The 15,266-nt window shown below is 55.0% G+C and overlaps 1 protein-coding gene and 1 long non-coding RNA gene across 2 annotated transcripts in view; one reads left to right on the top strand and one right to left on the bottom strand.

Annotated features, from left to right (window-relative positions):
* The window catches only part of LOC145529707 (uncharacterized), a 1,704,434-nt gene that overhangs the window by 656,892 nt on the left and 1,032,276 nt on the right, over positions 1-15,266 (bottom strand). Inside the window, exons 131-132 of the long non-coding RNA XR_014071296.1 lie at positions 8,051-8,162; positions 412-523 (exon numbers count right to left, since the gene is read on the bottom strand). This is a non-coding gene — a long non-coding RNA (uncharacterized LOC145529707). The remainder of the gene's footprint in view (positions 1-411; positions 524-8,050; positions 8,163-15,266) is intronic.
* On the top strand, positions 11,802-14,427 carry LOC145530094 (uncharacterized). The gene is made up of 4 exons (XM_081550907.1): positions 11,802-11,806; positions 11,857-12,037; positions 12,435-12,747; positions 12,998-14,427. The coding sequence occupies exons 1-4, from the start codon at positions 11,802-11,804 to the stop codon at positions 13,624-13,626; spliced, it is 1,128 nt and encodes a 375-aa protein (XP_081407033.1). The 3' UTR covers positions 13,627-14,427.

Raw genomic sequence — 15,266 nt, 5'->3', positions numbered from 1 at the left:
GTGCCTCGGCCCCTGCCACAGGGACAAGCCACACCAGTGGCCTCCCTGAGCTCAAATGGCCGGATCTGGGGGTTCCGTCTGGGTGCACACCTCCTTGCTGTGGCCAAGTTCCCCCCTTCTCTGAGCACCAGCTTCATCATCCTCTCGAATGAGGACATCGATTGCTACCTTGGCACGTTACTCTCTTCATCCTGTGAAGACTCATTAGGCTTATCCTACAATTACTAGCTGGCCCGAAGAGATATCTCCTGAATCCAGATTAAGCTGGAGTCTCCCAGGCTCATCTGGCATGTCTTCCCTGAAGTCTGCCAAAACCCACACCCTTGCATTTCCAGGGACTCCCCTTAGCCGGCTGGGCAGAAAACCCAGCATGGTTCAAACAAGCTGACAGACAAGCGGGAGAGGACTCACGGGCAGACGGCCTCCGTCAGGTCTCGGGTGGAGCTCTGGGACCACAGCAGCAACGGGCCATCCCAGCCCCTGGGCTCAGCAGCGCCCTCATTCTCAGGCCGGCGGCTCTGCCCTGAGGGGAGCAGGAAGGTCACCAACTGCCGCAGGCGGACCTCAAGCCCCTCCTACTGCTGGAGCCTGACCTCCCCCGGCCCCACCCCTTCCCCTACCCCAGCAGGACGAGAGCTCGTCTTCCCCTGGCTTCCAACGTGAGGCCCGGCCCTGGGCCCCGATTGGGCACTGCCCCAGTCCGGAGCCAATCACAGTGGCCAGGGAGGTGGAACGCACCGATTGGCCAGGGCCAGGTCATGTGACCATGCTCCCCAGGAAACTCAAATATTACCAAGATTCCCTAACAAACCAATGAACAAAATTATCCAGTAAAGGCAAACCGTACTTTTTAATGAGGCCGATGTCACAGAAAAAAAAAAAAAAGCTTCACAATGAACTGCTCAAGGAAGCTACTAAATAAACTTTCAGAAAAGTTAAGTAGTTTTTTTTTTTTTTTTTAATAGGGTGATGGAGAGCTATACCTTTCCCATCTATGTGAATTTAGGTTTAAACTAGATTTCCCTTGGCTATTATATACGACAAAAAAACCCCACATCACCCCCTTTCACTCCCCCCACCCCCCAAAAGTGTTTTAGTCTATTGAGTTTTTGTGTCCTCAGTTGTGTCTGATTCACGGCAACTCACGAACTCTACACAGCCAGGCTCTTCCGTCCATGGAATTCAGGGCAATTTTTTTCTGTCACAGTAAATGCCCACCCTGGGTGATCCAAAGGCAAGGGCTCAGAGGCTCCTGAGAGTCTAACTCCTTTCAGCCGAGCACAGAGCTGGCTCCTCACTGGGATGCCTGTGGCCTGGGGCTCCCAGAGGGGAGAGCAGCACTCGCCCCACCGTGTGGTCACTGCTGGAAGTGCAGGCTGCTCCTCACTCCCCCTTGACAGTGTCCCTGAGGGCAGAACAGTGGGAATCTACTCAAGGTGGAAATGCAAACTCCCATGCAACCAAACTTCCCACAAGGTCTCCAAAACCACTCAGGAACAGGGAATTGGAAACTGCAGGGCATGACATGAATGGAGATGGAGACTTGACACCTTACACCGAGTTCACTTCCAGTTATCCCTAGACAAAGTTTCCATGAAAACTTGTCACAAATCTAGAAGAACAATGAGCAGAAACCGGACACGTGCTTTGAGTCTTCACACACAAAACTAAAAGGCAGTCCACAAAACAACCCAGAGAATACAGTGGACTTTGCAAAATCAAAGATATCTACTGTGGGAAAGACCTCATTACAAAAGCAAAAGACAGGTCATACATCGCGAGACGAATGAGTGGAAACACAAAGCTTCTCAAGGATGTGTCTCCAAACAGACAAAGAACACCAACACAACAAGCCTGTGAAAACTAGGGAAAGGTCTGAAGGGACACCAGACTGAGGAAGACACACACAGAGTATCCCGGATGATGTCCAGCACGGAGGGCCTGAAGAAACAACAGTCTAGTTGCACTCCCTCAGGCCTGTGTGACCCTGGATGAGGCCTCTGTTTCCCGGTGGCTCTGAGAGATGGACAGGGAGGAAGGGGAAGAGAAATCACTTGCATTTCTAATACTCACAGCAAAGTCTTCCAATGAGAAGGGAATTATCACCCCCACTGACAATGCCATTCACTGAAGTGATACCCACGAGTCCATCTAACCCAGAAGGGAAGGAAGGACCTGTTCTCACAAAACGGCGAGAGATGGAAGAAGGAAGATCAAGCCCACACCAATCACTGGAAAGAGAAGCTGTGCTCAGCGCTTGAAAGAATTCCTATTGGGAAAATGATGTCACAGCCCCACAAGGCAATCCACAGCTTGGATGCTATTCCTCCCAAAATGCCAATGCATTGTCGCACCGAACAAAGAACTGCAAAAGGGGTTACGGAAACAGAAAAGAGCCTAAATTGTCAATACAATCCGACGAAAAAGCCCCGATACGGACATCCAAGGTTGTGTGAAAGGAAATTAGACGACCAAACTAGGATCCTCAGGAGCGTATCGGAGAAGGCGATGGCGACCCACGCCAGTACTCTTGCCTGGAAAATGCCCTGGACGGAGGAGCCTGGTAGGCTGCAGGCCATGGGGTCGCGCAGAGTCAGACACGACTGAAGTGACTTAGCCGCAGCGGCAGCAGCAGGACAGTATGCTATTGGGAATACAACAACACACACAGATCCAGATCGATGGAATAAAGTTGAGGGTCCAGAAACAAACCCCGGCATCCATGGTCAACTCATCTCTGACACAGAAGGGGAGAATATCCAAATGGGAACAAGAAAGCCTCTTCAATAAATGGCCATGGGAAAACCAGACAGCTACATCTGAAGAACGCTATTGGTTTTGATCTCACACCACCTCAATATCGGGGAAAAACCTCACCCTAAAGACTGATGTCATGAGATAGCTAGAAAGAAGCGTAGGTCAAAGGCTCCTTAACATCAGAGTCTCCTTGCCATTTGCTGGGCGGAGGTAGAAATGGGTCTCTTCAAGTAAGGGAAAGAGGGAAACGAAGTACACCAACGGGTTTCCATCCAATGGAACCTCTTCACAACAGAGAAGCTAAGCATTCACAGATGCAAAAGATAGGAAACGGAACATGAGAGACTCCTTGCAAGTGGTGTATCTGAGAAGGGGTTCATATGGAAAGAGACGAAGAATGCACAGCACTCAGATTCCAAGAAACACCACCACCACCCTTGACCCTTCCCCCATGACCAACTCCGACCTAAAGCCTTTCTCTCCCTCTAACCCATCCCTAAAACATAACCCTCATCTAATCATATACATGTGCATTCCTAGCATCCATCCATCCACACACGAGAGAGAAAGAGGAAGACACAGACTGAATCGAGAAAGGAAAAGAGAGGGACACAGCCAGAGAGAGACACGGAACCAAAGAGAGGAAAGGAGTCGATGGTCCAGACTTTTCATCAATCTGTCTCGAAGGTAGAAGCAATGACAGCGCCCATCCACCCCAGAAGGGGGAAAAGGACGGAAGGTTTGGAGAGGAAAAGACAAGAACGCAGGGAGCCATTAGAAGCTCAGCCACCCGCAGAAGCCGAGCTGGGACACTTGAACAGAATCTCAATGGAAACAGAGGACCAGAAAGTTGGCTACTCTTTTCTATAAGAGAGGGAGACCTTCGAGTCTTCCTTTCGGGCCTCCAACTTGGATGTGGGGTCTCAAAACAGTCAGGAGGGGCAGTGCCTTTTCCTGGGTACCACGGCGCATCCAGGCCTCGTTCTGCCCCATTCTGTGCTGTGTCAGCCCTGGATGGAGTCTTTCTTTCTGAAGTCTCAGCGCACAAGCTCCACGTGATATCGGCCCCAGGTGGAGAGGCACGGAGCTGCTCGTAGGCCGACAGACCTAGGAAACAGATGGGAGAATGACCCCCACTCTGCAGATGGAGAGACTGGGGAAACCCTGAGGGGCATATGCTTGTCCAGGGCCACACCACTTATGAGAAGAAGGAGCCTGGTCTGAGAGCAGCGGGGTCCTCGGAGCTCAGGCCCTGGCTGCACCCAGGCCTCCCCAGGGCTGTGGGCTGGGCTGTGTGGCTGTCAATGTGCCTGCACATGGCCTAAGGGGGGTGGTCGAGCAGTCAGAAACCCAGAGATTCCCTTGGGAAGTTTTGGGGAAGGGACCTCAGCACGAACCCCAGGAAATGATGTCACCTGCCGGCAACAGAACCCAACAGAACCCGCAACCCGGGTATCCAGGCCTCCAGAGCGGAGAGGAGCCCCCAGCCAGATCTCTTGCTGCCAGGATGTTCTGCTGTTTGCCCCTGCCCAGAGGCCGGGGCCTCAGGAGAGCTCACAGGCAGTGTGCGTGGCACCCTGTCGACGTTGGCTCAGGGCACCCCCGAGAGGCCTCTGGCCCTCTGCCCGGAGAAACAGAAAGGTAACACGGGGAGCCCCAGGCCGGGCCAGGCCACCTCTCCCATGCCACCCGGAAACACCGGGTCCTTTGCCTGTGTGTGGATGCGGGTTTCTCGGGGTGTGTCTCCCTCAAGGAAGTCCAGGCGGATGTGGGGTCAGAAGCCTGCGGACAAGTTGTGTCCACACCCCAGGGGAGATCAGGCTGGCTGGGATGGGAACAGTGCGGGCAGGGCCGGCCGCCCAGGCTGACCTCACACCCTCAGGTGGGTCTCTTTCCTCCCGGGTGGGGATCTGAGCAGACACACGTCTCTGACCCTTCTGGGAAGAGAAGTTCGAGCAGGCAGAAGCAGCGGCTCCACTGGCCAGGCCCAGCTCGGAAAACTCCCAGCACGGCTGGCTGACGGTCACTGTCGTTGCAGAGCTTCCCACGTGATGAGGCCGAGGACGGGGACACCCCGTCCACCTCCCGGAGGGAGGGGTCGGAGCACCAACCCCCCGCCCGTGAGGCCCAGTGCAGGCTCCAGGTGAGCGTGCCCACGGAGGCATCAGCCCCACCGGGGGCGAAGCGGAGGCGGGGAAGGCCTGCTGCCGAGACACCGCCCAGGATACACCCGGCGGCCCAGTCTGAGGCTGCCACGGAGCTCAGCACACCCGGCTCCGACCCAGAGTCCCGAGAACCCCGGCCTCTGAGGCAGCAGGAGGACCTGGAGCCCAGCACGCCAGAGCACAGAGGTAAGGACGCTGGGGCTGGTGCACGGGAGTGTGTGGGGAGGGGGTGCTGAGCTACACAGGGACGAGTCCCCGAAAGATGCTGCTGGGCCTGCAGCAAGCGCTGGCCTCACACCCCCACCCCCATCTTGCACACTTCAGTCCCAAAAGACATCCAACCCTGGGTATTCTTTCGGAATCTCTTGGAAGCTTTCTGTCCCGGGATACGCACATGCCAAGGCTGGTCTGTGGGCAAACTTTGCTTTTCCCCAGCTCTAGCACTGGCCTCCAACTGGAACCAGGCTCCACTTCCCAGACCTGTGCCTACAGAGGTGGTGGCTCCAGGTGCAGGACCCAGGGATCCACCGAGGGCAGATGGAGAACCGAGCCTTGCCCTCGCAGAGACACCAGGCCAGCTGGGTACTGGCCAGCACACCGGGCAGATCGGATTTCCGTGCCTGCAGGACCCCCAGCCCCAGGCACTGATGTCCCACCCCCTCAGCCAGAACCTCCACCTCCACGTGCACCTGTACCTGCTCGGGCTTTGGCAGGAGAACCCGAGGCAGAGGAGGAGTCACCGCCTCGGCAGGGAGAGCCTGCCCTGGCTCCCGCGCAACACCCAGACGCCGACGATGACTCACCCGCCCCTGCAGGAAGAACGAGCCCCTGCTCTGGACAGAGACCCAGAGCCCTTGCCGGAAACACCATGTCCAGGGGAGCGGTCGGCTCTGCAGCCTCCATCCCTGTCTGCTCACCGTGGACGCCGGCAACTCGGTCTGCCCCCAGGGGACATGGAGTTCCTTTCCCCTGAGCTGCTTTGCATTTGGTTTGTTTCCACCTTTCTGGTGATGTTTTACTTTTTGTATGGTTTCGTCTATTTTTGTTGGTTAAGTTGGGATTAGTAAACTTTTTCATCATTGTTGCAATTTGGGACACTGTTGTGTAACTCTGGTGATACGGTGTTACCATCACCACTCTGTAGTTTCAGACCCGTTCGATCTTTATGCCCCACCCGCCAACAAAGCCTGGGTTCAAGGCAAGCAGGCCCTGTTCATCCCTCCCCCCGATCCTGACCACAATTTCATCTTTTCTTTCTGCATTCCTTCCTATATTCTTGGTGTCCCCAATCAATGACTCTCAGTGAGATGACTGAAGGAGTTTTTTTCGGACTCTCCACCTACTGTAAGACTCCATTGGAGAGTTCTCATTTTTATGTCATTTGAACTAGCCTTTGATAGCTGAAAGGACGGTGTACGTCCTTTCAAGATATCATGTGCCAAACGAAGCCCTTTTGGCAAATGCCATCATTATCTCCAGGCAGGCATTGCTGTTTGAAGGGTGACATCTCAGCCAGAAGGCAGAGGCTGAGCTCCTCTTGTTGCACCAGCTCCCAAAAGAAGCCAAGAAAGGGAGCTGGAACAACAAACCACCCCAACGCCCAGGAAAGCGTTCTTCACGACAGAAGGCTAGCAAATGACCCAACAACCTTGTGGCCCAGAACCCCTCTAGAAAAATCACTGTTCCATACAAAAGAGAAACACATGGGAAGTTCCAAGGAGAGGCAATGCCCATGGCCAGTGTACTTTAGAGACGGCCTGACCGCTCCGGGGAAGACACGCACCGACGGAACCCCTTGGGAAACAGCAGTGAGAGTCCTCACCGTCGTAAGGGTTTCCTCTGGGGACAACCTGCCCTGGGCACCACATGAGGGAGCAGACCGGCTTCTCTTCCTCTGCCCCCACACCACTCACTCATGAAGGCAGCTCAGGTGTTCTCATGCCCTGCCTGCCTGCCTGCCTGCCTGGCTCATCCGTGAGCTGTGACCACCTCCAGGGCAGGACTCCACCTTCTCCTCTCTGTGTACCGTGAATCTGCACACAGTGGGCTTTCAGAACCTTAGGAGACTTGAGCCATTCCCACTCGAGCCAGAACCCTCCCCAGGAAGGAAAACAGCTGTGGAGTCATTTTGGCCCCAGCACTGGTTCCCAAACCCTGGCGGCTCCTACAGCCTCTACGGTGTGAAGAGGGAGGTCCCTTTTGACAGAGCTTTCCGGCTGTCAGATCGAAGCTGTTGTTTCACTGTCAGCTGTGTCTCTGCCGTTGCAGCCAGGTGGGCCACGCTGCTCCAAAGGAGCTCACAAGCTGAGTTGCAAGGGAGGTATTGAGAGGACAGGGATGGCTACAACGTGCTGCAAACTGAGTGAGGGTCCCCACAATCCTCAGCAAAGGTCTGTGGTGTGCAAGTGGGGAGTAGAGGGCCCCCAAGTTCCAAAGGAAGGGAGGTACTCGGGAGATAAAGCCCTTGGCTGCTGTGGTAGCAGCTGCAGATGGCAGCTCGTCCACAGTGCACTTCGAATGAGGTCATATGAGCGGGACTCTGGAAATGGCTCCGAAATCCAGAGAAAGGGGTCAGGGTATGTGGGAATCCGGCGGGGGTGGGGGGTGGATGAAGGAAGGTGTCCTTCCTCTCTCCAGTGCAATTTGGTTTGGTGAGTCTCAAAGCTACCAGATGGCACTTCCCAAGTCAGGCCCCCGCAGGAATCAGGGTGGGCTGCGTGCCTCGGCCCCTGCCACAGGGACAAGCCACACCAGTGGCCTCCCTGAGCTCAAATGGCCGGATCTGGGGGTTCCGTCTGGGTGCACACCTCCTTGCTGTGGCCAAGTTCCCCCCTTCTCTGAGCACCAGCTTCATCATCCTCTCGAATGAGGACATCGATTGCTACCTTGGCACGTTACTCTCTTCATCCTGTGAAGACTCATTAGGCTTATCCTACAATTACTAGCTGGCCCGAAGAGATATCTCCTGAATCCAGATTAAGCTGGAGTCTCCCAGGCTCATCTGGCATGTCTTCCCTGAAGTCTGCCAAAACCCACACCCTTGCATTTCCAGGGATTCCCCTTAGCCGGCTGGGCAGAAAACCCAGCATGGTTCAAACAAGCTGACAGACAAGCGGGAGAGGACTCACGGGCAGACGGCCTCCGTCAGTTCTCGGGTGGAGCTCTGGGACCACAGCAGCAACGGGCCATCCCAGCCCCTGGGCTCAGCAGCGCCCTCATTCTCAGGCCGGCGGCTCTGCCCTGAGGGGAGCAGGAAGGTCACCAACTGCCGCAGGCGGACCTCAAGCCCCTCCCACTGCTGGAGCCTGACCTCCCCCGGCCCCACCCCTTCCCCTACCCCAGCAGGACGAGAGCTCGTCTTCCCCTGGCTTCCAACGTGAGGCCCGGCCCTGGGCCCCGATTGGGCACTGCCCCAGTCCGGAGCCAATCACAGTGGCCAGGGAGGTGGAACGCACCGATTGGCCAGGGCCAGGTCATGTGACCATGCTCCCCAGGAAACTCAAATATTACCAAGATTCCCTAACAAACCAATGAACAAAATTATCCAGTAAAGGCAAACCGTACTTTTTAATGAGGCCGATGTCACAGAAAAAAAAAAAAATGCTTCACAATGAACTGCTCAAGGAAGCTACTAAATAAACTTTCAGAAAAGTTAAGTAGTTTTTTTTTTTTTTTTTAATAGGGTGACGGAGAGCTATACCTTTCCCATCTATGTGAATTTAGGTTTAAACTAGATTTCCCTTGGCTATTATATACGACAAAAAAACCCCACATCACCCCCTTTCACTCCCCCCACCCCCCAAAAGTGTTTTAGTCTATTGAGTTTTTGTGTCCTCAGTTGTGTCTGATTCACGGCAACTCACGAACTCTACACAGCCAGGCTCTTCCGTCCATGGAATTCAGGGCAATTTTTTTCTGTCACAGTAAATGCCCACCCTGGGTGATCCAAAGGCAAGGGCTCAGAGGCTCCTGAGAGTCTAACTCCTTTCAGCCGAGCACAGAGCTGGCTCCTCACTGGGATGCCTGTGGCCTGGGGCTCCCAGAGGGGAGAGCAGCACTCGCCCCACCGTGTGGTCACTGCTGGAAGTGCAGGCTGCTCCTCACTCCCCCTTGACAGTGTCCCTGAGGGCAGAACAGTGGGAATCTACTCAAGGTGGAAATGCAAACTCCCATGCAACCAAACTTCCCACAAGGTCTCCAAAACCACTCAGGAACAGGGAATTGGAAACTGCAGGGCATGACATGAATGGAGATGGAGACTTGACACCTTACACCGAGTTCACTTCCAGTTATCCCTAGACAAAGTTTCCATGAAAACTTGTCACAAATCTAGAAGAACAATGAGCAGAAACCGGACACGTGCTTTGAGTCTTCACACACAAAACTAAAAGGCAGTCCACAAAACAACCCAGAGAATACAGTGGACTTTGCAAAATCAAAGATATCTACTGTGGGAAAGACCTCATTACAAAAGCAAAAGACAGGTCATACATCGCGAGACGAATGAGTGGAAACACAAAGCTTCTCAAGGATGTGTCTCCAAACAGACAAAGAACACCAACACAACAAGCCTGTGAAAACTAGGGAAAGGTCTGAAGGGACACCAGACTGAGGAAGACACACACAGAGTATCCCGGATGATGTCCAGCACGGAGGGCCTGAAGAAACAACAGTCTAGTTGCACTCCCTCAGGCCTGTGTGACCCTGGATGAGGCCTCTGTTTCCCGGTGGCTCTGAGAGATGGACAGGGAGGAAGGGGAAGAGAAATCACTTGCATTTCTAATACTCACAGCAAAGTCTTCCAATGAGAAGGGAATTATCACCCCCACTGACAATGCCATGCACTGAAGTGATACCCACGAGTCCATCTAACCCAGAAGGGAAGGAAGGACCTGTTCTCACAAAACGGCGAGAGATGGAAGAAGGAAGATCAAGCCCACACCAATCACTGGAAAGAGAAGCTGTGCTCAGGGCTTGAAAGAATTCCTATTGGGAAAATGATGTCACAGCCCCACAAGGCAATCCACAGCTTGGATGCTATTCCTCCCAAAATGCCAATGCATTGTCGCACCGAACAAAGAACTGCAAAAGGGGTTACGGAAACAGAAAAGAGCCTAAATTGTCAATACAATCCGACGAAAAAGCCCCGATACGGACATCCAAGGTTGTGTGAAAGGAAATTAGACGACCAAGCTAGGATCCTCAGGAGCGTATCGGAGAAGGCGATGGCGACCCACGCCAGTACTCTTGCCTGGAAAATGCCCTGGACGGAGGAGCCTGGTAGGCTGCAGGCCATGGGGTCGCGCAGAGTCAGACACGACTGAAGTGACTTAGCCGCAGCGGCAGCAGCAGGACAGTATGCTATTGGGAATACAACAACACACACAGATCCAGATCGATGGAATAAAGTTGAGGGTCCAGAAACAAACCCCGGCATCCATGGTCAACTCATCTCTGACACAGAAGGGGAGAATATCCAAATGGGAACAAGAAAGCCTCTTCAATAAATGGCCATGGGAAAACCAGACAGCTACATCTGAAGAACGCTATTGGTTTTGATCTCACACCACCTCAATATCGGGGAAAAACCTCACCCTAAAGACTGATGTCATGAGATAGCTAGAAAGAAGCGTAGGTCAAAGGCTCCTTAACATCAGAGTCTCCTTGCCATTTGCTGGGCGGAGGTAGAAATGGGTCTCTTCAAGTAAGGGAAAGAGGGAAACGAAGTACACCAATGGGTTTCCATCCAATGGAACCTCTTCACAACAGAGAAGCTAAGCATTCACAGATGCAAAAGATAGGAAACGGAACATGAGAGACTCCTTGCAAGTGGTGTATCTGAGAAGGGGTTCATATGGAAAGAGACGAAGAATGCACAGCACTCAGATTCCAAGAAACACCACCACCACCCTTGACCCTTCCCCCATGACCAACTCCGACCTAAAGCCTTTCTCTCCCTCTAACCCATCCCTAAAACATAACCCTCATCTAATCATATACATGTGCATTCCTAGCATCCATCCATCCACACACGAGAGAGAAAGAGGAAGACACAGACTGAATCGAGAAAGGAAAAGAGAGGGACACAGCCAGAGAGAGACACGGAACCAAAGAGAGGAAAGGAGTCGATGGTCCAGACTTTTCATCAATCTGTCTCGAAGGTAGAAGCAATGACAGCGCCCATCCACCCCAGAAGGGGGAAAAGGACGGAAGGTTTGGAGAGGAAAAGACAAGAACGCAGGGAGCCATTAGAAGCTCAGCCACCCGCAGAAGCCGAGCTGGGACACTTGAACAGAATCTCAATGGAAACAGAGGACCAGAAAGTTGGCTACTCTTTTCTATAAGAGAGGGAGACCTTCGAGTCTTCCTTTCGGGCCTCCAACTTGGATGTGGGGTCTCAAAACAGTCAGGAGGGGCAGTGCCTTTTCCTGGGTACCACGGCGCATCCAGGCCTCGTTCTGCCCCATTCTGTGCTGTGTCAGCCCTGGATGGAGTCTTTCTTTCTGAAGTCTCAGCGCACAAGCTCCACGTGATATCGGCCCCAGGTGGAGAGGCACGGAGCTGCTCGTAGGCCGACAGACCTAGGAAACAGATGGGAGAATGACCCCCACTCTGCAGATGGAGAGACTGGGGAAACCCTGAGGGGCATATGCTTGTCCAGGGCCACACCACTTATGAGAAGAAGGAGCCTGGTCTGAGAGCAGCGGGGTCCTCGGAGCTCAGGCCCTGGCTGCACCCAGGCCTCCCCAGGGCTGTGGGCTGGGCTGTGTGGCTGTCAATGTGCCTGCACATGGCCTAAGGGGGGTGGTCGAGCAGTCAGAAACCCAGAGATTCCCTTGGGAAGTTTTGGGGAAGGGACCTCAGCACGAACCCCAGGAAATGATGTCACCTGCCGGCAACAGAACCCAACAGAACCCGCAACCCGGGTATCCAGGCCTCCAGAGCGGAGAGGAGCCCCCAGCCAGATCTCTTGCTGCCAGGATGTTCTGCTGTTTGCCCCTGCCCAGAGGCCGGGGCCTCAGGAGAGCTCACAGGCAGTGTGCGTGGCACCCTGTCGACGTTGGCTCAGGGCACCCCCGAGAGGCCTCTGGCCCTCTGCCCGGAGAAACAGAAAGGTAACACGGGGAGCCCCAGGCCGGGCCAGGCCACCTCTCCCATGCCACCCGGAAACACCGGGTCCTTTGCCTGTGTGTGGATGCGGGTTTCTCGGGGTGTGTCTCCCTCAAGGAAGTCCAGGCGGATGTGGGGTCAGAAGCCTGCGGACAAGTTGTGTCCACACCCCAGGGGAGATCAGGCTGGCTGGGATGGGAACAGTGCGGGCAGGGCCGGCCGCCCAGGCTGACCTCACACCCTCAGGTGGGTCTCTTTCCTCCCGGGTGGGGCTCTGAGCAGACACACGTCTCTGACCCTTCTGGGAAGAGAAGTTCGAGCAGGCAGAAGCAGCGGCTCCACTGGCCAGGCCCAGCTCGGAAAACTCCCAGCACGGCTGGCTGACGGTCACTGTCGTTGCAGAGCTTCCCACGTGATGAGGCCGAGGACGGGGACACCCCGTCCACCTCCCGGAGGGAGGGGTCGGAGCACCAACCCCCCGCCCGTGAGGCCCAGTGCAGGCTCCAGGTGAGCGTGCCCACGGAGGCATCAGCCCCACCGGGGGCGAAGCGGAGGCGGGGAAGGCCTGCTGCCGAGACACCGCCCAGGATACACCCGGCGGCCCAGTCTGAGGCTGCCACGGAGCTCAGCACACCCGGCTCCGACCCAGAGTCCCGAGAACCCCGGCCTCTGAGGCAGCAGGAGGACCTGGAGCCCAGCACGCCAGAGCACAGAGGTAAGGACGCTGGGGCTGGTGCACGGGAGTGTGTGGGGAGGGGGTGCTGAGCTACACAGGGACGAGTCCCCGAAAGATGCTGCTGGGCCTGCAGCAAGCGCTGGCCTCACACCCCCACCCCCATCTTGCACACTTCAGTCCCAAAAGACATCCAACCCTGGGTATTCTTTCGGAATCTCTTGGAAGCTTTCTGTCCCGGGATACGCACATGCCAAGGCTGGTCTGTGGGCAAACTTTGCTTCTCCCCCAGCTCTAGCAATGGCCTCCAACTGGAACCAGGCTCCACTTCCCAGACCTGTGCCTACAGAGGTGGTGGCTCCAGGTGCAGGACCCAGGGATCCACCGAGGGCAGATGGAGAACCGAGCCTTGCCCTCGCAGAGACACCAGGCCAGCTGGGTACTGGCCAGCACACCGGGCAGATCGGATTTCCGTGCCTGCAGGACCCCCAGCCCCAGGCACTGATGTCCCACCCCCTCAGCCAGAACCTCCACCTCCACGTGCACCTGTACCTGCTCGGGCTTTGGCAGGAGAACCCGAGGCAGAGGAGGAGTCACCGCCTCGGCAGGGAGAGCCTGCCCTGGCTCCCGCGCAACACCCAGACGCCGACGATGACTCACCCGCCCCTGCAGGAAGAACGAGCCCCCGCTCTGGACAGAGACCCAGAGCCCTTGCCGGAAACACCATGTCCAGGGGAGCGGTCGGCTCTGCAGCCTCCATCCCTGTCTGCTCACCGTGGACGCCGGCAACTCGGTCTGCCCCCAGGGGACATGGAGTTCCTTTCCCCTGAGCTGCTTTGCATTTGGTTTGTTTCCACCTTTCTGGTGATGTTTTACTTTTTGTATGGTTTCGTCTATTTTTGTTGGTTAAGTTGGGATTAGTAAACTTTTTCATCATTGTTGCAATTTGGGACACTGTTGTGTAACTCTGGTGATACGGTGTTACCATCACCACTCTGTAGTTTCAGACCCGTTCGATCTTTATGCCCCACCCGCCAACAAAGCCTGGGTTCAAGGCAAGCAGGCCCTGTTCATCCCTCCCCCCGATCCTGACCACAATTTCATCTTTTCTTTCTGCATTCCTTCCTATATTCTTGGTGTCCCCAATCAATGACTCTCAGTGAGATGACTGAAGGAGTTTTTTTCGGACTCTCCACCTACTGTAAGACTCCATTGGAGAGTTCTCATTTTTATGTCATTTGAACTAGCCTTTGATAGCTGAAAGGACGGTGTACGTCCTTTCAAGATATCATGTGCCAAACGAAGCCCTTTTGGCAAATGCCATCATTATCTCCAGGCAGGCATTGCTGTTTGAAGGGTGACATCTCAGCCAGAAGGCAGAGGCTGAGCTCCTCTTGTTGCACCAGCTCCCAAAAGAAGCCAAGAAAGGGAGCTGGAACAACAAACCACCCCAACGCCCAGGAAAGCGTTCTTCACGACAGAAGGCTAGCAAATGACCCAACAACCTTGTGGCCCAGAACCCCTCTAGAAAAATCACTGTTCCATACAAAAGAGAAACACATGGGAAGTTCCAAGGAGAGGCAATGCCCATGGCCAGTGTACTTTAGAGACGGCCTGACCGCTCCGGGGAAGACACGCACCGACGGAACCCCTTGGGAAACAGCAGTGAGAGTCCTCACCGTCGTAAGGGTTTCCTCTGGGGACAACCTGCCCTGGGCACCACATGAGGGAGCAGACCGGCTTCTCTTCCTCTGCCCCCACACCACTCACTCATGAAGGCAGCTCAGGTGTTCTCATGCCCTGCCTGCCTGCCTGCCTGCCTGGCTCATCCGTGAGCTGTGACCACCTCCAGGGCAGGACTCCACCTTCTCCTCTCTGTGTACCGTGAATCTGCACACAGTGGGCTTTCAGAACCTTAGGAGACTTGAGCCATTCCCACTCGAGCCAGAACCCTCCCCAGGAAGGAAAACAGCTGTGGAGTCATTTTGGCCCCAGCACTGGTTCCCAAACCCTGGCGGCTCCTACAGCCTCTACGGTGTGAAGAGGGAGGTCCCTTTTGACAGAGCTTTCCGGCTGTCAGATCGAAGCTGTTGTTTCACTGTCAGCTGTGTCTCTGCCGTTGCAGCCAGGTGGGCCACGCTGCTCCAAAGGAGCTCACAAGCTGAGTTGCAAGGGAGGTATTGAGAGGACAGGGATGGCTACAACGTGCTGCAAACTGAGTGAGGGTCCCCACAATCCTCAGCAAAGGTCTGTGGTGTGCAAGTGGGGAGTAGAGGGCCCCCAAGTTCCAAAGGAAGGGAGGTACTCGGGAGATAAAGCCCTTGGCTGCTGTGGTAGCAGCTGCAGATGGCAGCTCGTCCACAGTGCACTTCGAATGAGGTCATATGAGCGGGACTCTGGAAATGGCTCCGAAATCCAGAGAAAGGGGTCAGGGTATGTGGGAATCCGGCGGGGGTGGGGGGTGGATGAAGGAAGGTGTCCTTCCTCTCTCCAGTGCAATTTGGTTTGGTGAGTCTCAAAGCTACCAGATGGCACTTCCCAAGTCAGGCCCCCGCAGGAAT

The sequence above is a fragment of the Giraffa tippelskirchi genome, chromosome 12 (assembly GCF_054371585.1).
Source record: "Giraffa tippelskirchi isolate mGirTip1 chromosome 12, T2T-mGirTip1v1.2.pri, whole genome shotgun sequence".
In the NCBI taxonomy this organism is placed as follows: Eukaryota; Metazoa; Chordata; class Mammalia; order Artiodactyla; family Giraffidae; genus Giraffa; species Giraffa tippelskirchi.
Note: the sequence above shows the minus strand (reverse complement) of the source record. Positions and strands in the feature narration are given on the sequence as shown.